Source organism: Carettochelys insculpta, chromosome 5 (genome assembly GCF_033958435.1).
Source record: "Carettochelys insculpta isolate YL-2023 chromosome 5, ASM3395843v1, whole genome shotgun sequence".
Taxonomy (NCBI): Eukaryota; Metazoa; Chordata; order Testudines; family Carettochelyidae; genus Carettochelys; species Carettochelys insculpta.
This window is the reverse complement of record NC_134141.1, coordinates 127,301,326-127,308,362: the sequence shown is the minus strand read 5'-3', so window position 1 is coordinate 127,308,362 and position 7,037 is coordinate 127,301,326. Positions and strand designations below refer to the sequence as shown.

Below are 7,037 nucleotides of genomic sequence, written 5' to 3'. Positions count from 1 at the left end.
GCATCGGGCATGGGCCACTGTTGGCGGGCAGGAGACTGGGCAAGAGACCTGTGGGCTGACCCAGGCTGGCGGCTCTCCTGTGCCCTGCCCTGGTGGAGAGGGCGCTGTGGAATGTTCGGGGCTCTGGGATGGCAATGGGGCGCCAGAATTAGCCGGGTCCCCGAAAGCCCCACTTCCCACCGCCGCATGCACAGCCGAGAAACGCGGCTGGGGTGTGCGCCAAAAAGCAAGTTCTCCACCCAGGCCTCAGGTGCACAGTGCGTGTGCGAGCCCCCGGGGTACCGCCGGCGAGCACAGCGTGTGGAAAGGCTCCAGGCAGAGTGAGTCACCTCCACTTTCCTGCGCTGGGGAGAGAGCTCGGACCTCACAGGTGAAGGAAAAACTCCCACAAGTCGTTGCCTACGGAAATCGCGAGCTGCCATGGAGATCTCCTGAACGTGAGGCCCTGGTGGCTCCCTGCGCCCCAGGACTGTCCTGCTGCTCTTCTGTGTCCTCGGGGCAAACGCAGGAGGGGGTGCAGCTGATTCCCCGACGAACGGGAGCGGGGGCTCAGCAATTACCTGGGCGGCACACCCCACCCCAACCTGGGCAGCTCCTGTGCCCAGACCAGGACAAAGGGCCGGGGGTTAGCTCCAGCCACCTGGACCTCAGCTGGCATCTCTGGGGGCTTCCAGGGTACAGCCAAGCCCCCCACTGCCCCGGCTGCTTACATGTCATTGGTCCTTAGCTGAGCCCGGCTTCACAGCCCCTCGGCCTGCAGAGCACATGGGGCTGGAGCCCAGCCAGCCCTCGCTGCATCTGCAAAGCCCTTCACCGACTCGGGCTCTGCAGAGCTGGCAGCCCCGGGCTTTGCTACCCTGCAGCCCTTATGCAGGCGGCGAGCCAGGAGCACAGCCCACAAGCAAACGCAGGCTGGAGGAACTGAACCTGCCCTGCTGAGCTGGGGTGGGCCGAAGTGAAAGTGAGAGCACCCACACTGGGGATAAATAGAGCCCAGCAGCAGCGCTCGGAGAGCAGCTGGCGGCTGAGCTGAGTGCCTCCCTGCTCCACCTCGCGGCTCTGCCTGGGTCCAGCCTGCCCCCAGCATGGAGCTGGCCAGGAACCTGGCTTTCCTCTGCCTGGTCATCCTCTCTCTCTGCCTCCTCCTGCCAGGTAAGGCAGGCTGCTCCCTGCGCCGGCCCCTGGGAGAAGACCGCCGGTGGTTCGGGGTGGGGGGCGTTGGGCTTCGGGACCTGCCAGGGCTCCCTCTCGTCTTTTCCATCCGCGGGCAGGATGAACTTGGCACTTGTGGACATGCATCACCCACGGGACCATGCGCTGCCGGCCAGGGGCACAGGGACGCTGTGCTCACCAGCTGGGCAGCGCCTGGAGCTCCTCTGGGCACCACCCACAGAAACATGCGCTGCCGGCCGGGGGCACAGGGACGCTGTGCTCACCAGCTGGGCAGCGCCTGGAGCTCCTCTGGGCACCACCCACAGGACCACATGCTGCCGGCTTTGGGTGCTGTGCTCACCAGCTGGGCAGAGCCTGGAGCTCCCCTGGGCACCACCCACAGGACCACGCGCTGCCGGCCAGGGGCACAGGGACGCTGTGCTCATCAGCTGGGCAGCGCCTGCAGCTCCGCTGGGCAGCCGCTGAGGTGCTCAGCTTACAGGGAACGCAGGCGCCTGCTGACTTCCTGCCAAGGACTAGACGGGGCCACTGCCAGGCCCCTGAGCCTCATGTTCGGTGGGGTATGTCCCCCCCCGCCGGGCGCTGGAGAACTCTGGCATCCGCATGGAGAGAGCAGGTGCCTGAGCTTTGCTGGACTTCGGGCAGCGCCTGCAGCACCGGCGGCTCTGCTGGAAACACGGGGCCGGGATAAAGTCCTGCCAAACCCACTCGGAAGCCCAGCTTCCAGGGGCGGGGGGAGGGGGTCAGCCCCTGCAGCTGAGACCCTGAGCACAAAGCAAAGAGCTTTTCCCAGCCTCCTGGCTGGGTCTCCTCTGGGACAGGCAGAGCTGAGCACGCCGGGACCAGGCAGCTGCCACTCCCGGGACCCGTGCGCAGTGTCGCTGCAGCCAGCTCTCTAGGCTGGGCAATAAATGATATTACTGCCCCTTGCTGGCACCCTCCATCCTCAGAGGCCTTCAGGCCAGCAGAGACCTCTCAGCCGAGCTCCTGCCCGTTGCAGGCCCCAGACTGGCGCCCCTCACCCAGACACACCACTCACAAGACCCTGGGCACTGGGGAGAGGCCCAGCCAGAGCCCCTCGGCAGGAACTCAGAGCCCTCCTGGGCCAGCGCCTTTGGCTAACAGTGACCGTCTGCCTCCTGTCCCTGGCCTCTGGGGCACAGAAAGGCCAGGCCAGGCCCCAGGCCACGGTCTGCAGGGAACCAGCCGGCGTTGCACCAGCGGGGGCTGGGAGAGGCGCTTCCGGAGGGTGGGAATGAAATCCACGTGCTTGCACAGCAGAGCGGGGGGCTCGCGAGTGCCCCATCTCCCAGCCACACGAGGGCCCTGAGTCTGCCGGCTGGAGCAGGGAAAACACCAGCTGCCCCTTTCATCTCGGGGCCCCTTCTCTCCAGGTCAGCCTGGTACAGTGAGCACCGAGTGGAGGTGCCCTCGTTAGGAGAGCGCAGAGGACCAGTACGTCAGGAGGCGGGTTATGGGCCTGGTTCCTGCTTGGGGATAATCTGGCAGCAGGCTCCAGGCCTGGCTCTGGCACAGGCTTGCTGTGTACCCAGAGCAAGTCCGATGGCTGCTGTGTGCCTCAGTTTCCCCTCATGGACTGGCTGCGGGGGGTGGGACTGGCGCACTGGCCGAGTCAGTCTGTTAACGTCTGACAAGCGCTTCGGGAGCCCTCAGCGCTGGGGGAGTGCGGCGTGCAGGGCAGTGAGCAAGGATGGCCCCCAGTGACGCCCAGCAGCCTCCCGCAGGTGCCCGGGCAGAGCCCACAGCACAGGGCAGCGCAGGGCAGGGCTGGTCATTGCTCCACGGCACAGGGGCCGCACCCAGGGCATTTTCTGAGGCTTCTCCGGGCTGCGAGTGAGGGGCTGTGTCCAGTGCACTCGGCGGGGAGCCGGGAGAGCTCGGGGTGGTTCCCAGCCCTCCCGCAGATTGTGCAGAGGACCCTGGCAAGCCCAGCAGTGGGCTTGTGCCTTCCGTCCCTGTCTCTCTCTCCCCGCCCAGCCCAGCCCAGTCCAGCTCAGCCCAGCTCAGCCCTGCTCAGCCCAGTCCAGCCCAGCCCAGCCTAGCCCAGCCCAGCCCTGCTCAGCCCAGCCCAGCCCAGCCCAGTCCAGCTCAGCCCAGCTCAGCCCTGCTCAGCCCAGTCCAGCCCAGCCCAGCCTAGCCCAGCCCAGCCCTGCTCAGCCCAGCCCAGCCCAGCCCAGCCCAGCCTAGCCCAGTCCAGCCTAGCCCAGTCCAGCTCAGCCCAGCTCAGCCCTGCTCAGCCCAGTCCAGCCCAGCTCAGCCCAGCCCAGCCCAGCCTAGCCCAGTCCAGCCTAGCCCAGTCCAGCTCAGCCCAGCTCAGCCCTGCTCAGCCCAGTCCAGCCCAGCCCAGCCTAGCCCAGCCCAGCTCAGCCCAGCCCTGCTCAGCCCAGCCCAGCCCAGCCCAGCCTAGCCCAGCCCAGCTCAGCCCAGCCCTGCTCAGCCCAGCCCAGCTCAGCCCAGCCCAGCCCAGCCCAGCCCTCCCTCGTCTTTCCTCTCCCAGTGTCCAGCACCAACGACGCCCTGGACTGCTGCCTCCGAACCAGCTCGGTGCCCATCCCCGGCAAGATCCTGCGGGACTACAAGGTGCAGCGCCGGCGGGACGGCTGCCCCATCCCTGCCGTGGTGTGAGTCGGGGGCCGGGCCGGGCCGGAGGCAAACCTGTGGGGTGGGGGTGGGCGGACGGGGGGCAGAGCAGAGACGGGGGCTGGGGCCTTCTCATGGGCGCGGAGCCTCCCTTTGGCTCAGCCTCCCCTCTGCTCCCGCGCTCCTTAGGTTCGTCACCCTGAGAGGCCGGCGGCTCTGCGCCCCCCCTCACGCCCCCTGGGTGCTGCGCCTGGCAGAGAGGCTGGAGCACCTGCACCAGCACAAGGTAAGGGCCGCAGCGCTAAGCCCCGGCGCTGGGCTGGCAGCAGGGGCCCCAGCCGGTCAGGCCAGGGCCAAGGCGCCCGCCCCCGAGCCGCGCTCGGCCCCGTGGCACTGGCGGCTCTTGGGGGGGTCATTCCTGCAGGAGCTGGGCACAGCACCTACCGCCCACGCCCCCAGAGACAGCCCTCCTGCCCCTCTGCCTCTCGCCAGCTGGCCTGGGCCGAGGGGACAGCAGGGCTCTGCGGCACCGGGGCTGCTCTGTGCCACACCCCGGAGGGGCCAGGTTCTACCCCTGCGGCGGGAGCGTGAGGAGGGGGCTGTGATCGCGGACGCTGCGGCCAGCTGGTAGCAGCTGCTGGCTGGGGCTGGGGGGGCGCAGAGCGGTTGTTACGCAGTTCCCTTCTGTGCACGGCTGGAGCAGCTCACGGCCAGGAGCGCCTGTCTCCGGCAGACCCCCCTGTGTCTCACAAGGGAGTTGCCGGCGCTCCAGGCTGTCCCACAGTCCAGCCAAGCCTTAGCCACACGTGGTCACTTGCCCCAACGATCACAAAATAGGCCGGTTACTTCCCGGCCCCGGGGGCCAGCCTCACACCTGGGACCTGTTGTATCCACAGCCCAGTCTCCAACCCTTTGTACTGGTACCCTTGGCAGGCTCCTGCCTGGGCAGGGGAGACAAGCCCCATGCCTGGATTCCCCCGGCCAGAGCAAACCTTTTCCCAGCTGCGAGGCAGAGCTGCCCTACGCTCCGGCCATCACAAGTCAGGCCAACGCCAGCAGCAACTTACAGCACTTCAGAGGCCAGACGCTCCCAACCTTCCTACCAGGCTGGTCTGAGCAGAGCTCTCAGACAGCTGCGCAGGTTTGGTTTCCTGCTACGAGTTTGTCAATGCTCAGCTGGTGACAAGTGTCAGGTGGTAGCTGTGTTAGTCTGTGTCTTCGAGAACAACAAGAAGTGGGTCTTTCCCCACGAAAGCTTATGCTCCAAAATATCTGTTAGTCTGTTAGGTGCCACAGGACTTCTTGTAATGCTCAGCTGCCACCTCCAGCCTTGGCGAGAGCGGTCGCCGATTTACCAGCATGGGCCTTTTCTCTAATTCCCTAGGACAGCCGCTGGCACAAGTAGCCCCGGAGGACCCTGCGGCTGCCCCAGCGCCTGGCAGCGGGAAATGGCGCGACACCGGCAAAGTCCACGTCCCCCTTTCAGCTTGTCCAGCTGCAGCGCAAGAGGAGTACGGCCCCTTTGGTACTGACTCCGCTGCATCCGAGCCCCCATCTCTGCTCTCTGCTCTGCCCTGGGACATCCTCCTTGGCCTCTGTGATTGTCAAGCTGGGTTCTGCCCCAGGCCTGCCAGCTGCGACCGACGCAGGACCTGCCAGCTGGCAGCCTCCCAGCGCCAGAGGGACGGACGCTCACCGTGAGCTGGGCACCTCGGCAGGGACCATTGCGCCCCAGGCATTAGGGAGGTCTCAGCTCTTGGTGGTACAGCCTGGCTGGCTGGGGGGTGGCCACGTCATGAGATGAATTTGGTGGATCTCAGCTTCACCCCGAGTGGGCCGGAGCCCATGGCAAGAAGCCACATCTGGCCCTGAATGACGGATTTGCCAGACCACATGCGGACTGAGCCACTGCACCCTTCTGCTAACCTCGAGGGGTCCCAGCAGGGCAGGGTGCAGCCCCGCCAGGAGGGGGCCCTGCTGGGGAGCCAAGTCCAGCAGCTGCCTGTCTGTCTCTGGGCTCGGCCTCCTGGGCTGCCCAGCCAGCCCCTTTCCTCAGCCCAACACCCCGGCAATCCCCTCCGAATGGTAGCAAACCTGGGCCCAAAGCTCCCAGCCCCATGCCAGCCTTGTGCTCTGTGCTCTCTGCCCAGGCAAAGGCCATGTCAAGCCCCTGGCATTCAGCCCTTCTCCCACGGGTGACTGCAGCCCACTGCCAGGGCAGCGCCAAGGTGGTCCCTGAGCGGGGAGTCCCGGCAGGGAGTTTGCTGACCTCCAGCTGGGTGGGGCGCGTGTGGCGGCCAACACCTGGCGGAGTTGGCCCTTGGCAATGGGCGGCCGGCCTGGGGGGCCCTCAGGTCCATTCCTGTGAAACCAGCAGGGGCTTCCTCTTCCGGAGCGGCGCAGGGCTGGCGTGACCAGGCCTGGGGTTGGAAAGGTGATGGAGAGCGGCGAACGTCCAGGCACAAAGCGAGTCCTTACATGGGCAGCAGCCTCGCCCCACGCCGGAGCAGGGAGGGCAGCCGGGCAGTGGAGGCGGCAGAAGATACTGTGTGGGGCAGCTGGGGGTCAGGGAGGACTGGCCTTAGCTTGTAGGGCTGGCACGGCGGGTACGGGCCGTCTCTTTGTGCATCTGGCTGGTTCTGGCTGGCTTTCGCTGGCTGGCTCTCACTGGCTCTGGCTGGCTCTGGCTGGTTCCGGCTGGCTTTCGCTGGCTGGCTCTCACTGGCTCTGGCTGGTTCTGGCTGGCTTTCGCTGGCTGGCTCTCACTGGCTCTGGCCGGCTGTCACTGATCAAAGCGACTTTTTCAAATAAACTCCCCCAGAAACGCGCAGACTCGCCTGGTTGTGTGTCCTGCATGAACCCCACAGGGTTGAGGGGAGGGAGGTAGGACCAGCCCTGCTTGTGGCCAGGAGGAGGGAAGACTTAAAGCTTTGGGGTCCAGGGCTGTGGGGAGGACAACGCCCACTCGGCCTGGGCACTGCGCTGCCCGTCACCCCTTTGCAACCCTCTCTGGCCCCCGGAGCGCTCTTCTAGGCGCCCAGAAGTGCCGTTTGCCTGAGGACAGAGCGCCAGCTCCCCTTCTGCGCCGGCTGGCCACACCGCACTGCACCGAGCCGCAGAGCAGAGAGGGGAAAAGTCCGGCGCCCGGGCATGGGGGAGCTGGAACCAGCCCGCTCGGTTACCCCCCCACATTTCTTTACCTCCTTCCACACTCAGGGACACACACACAACTCCGCCCCATCCCAAGGGCTGAGGGCAAGACT

General features: G+C 66.6%; 1 protein-coding gene across 1 annotated transcript; it reads left to right on the top strand.

Moving 5' to 3' along the window:
• The first annotated feature begins 1,085 nt into the window (after positions 1-1,085).
• LOC142013273 (C-C motif chemokine 19-like) lies at positions 1,086-6,604 on the top strand. The gene is made up of 4 exons (XM_074994441.1): positions 1,086-1,152; positions 3,692-3,815; positions 3,964-4,060; positions 5,159-6,604. The coding sequence occupies exons 1-4, from the start codon at positions 1,086-1,088 to the stop codon at positions 5,177-5,179; spliced, it is 309 nt and encodes a 102-aa protein (XP_074850542.1). The 3' UTR covers positions 5,180-6,604.
• Positions 6,605-7,037: the final 433 nt, after the last annotated feature.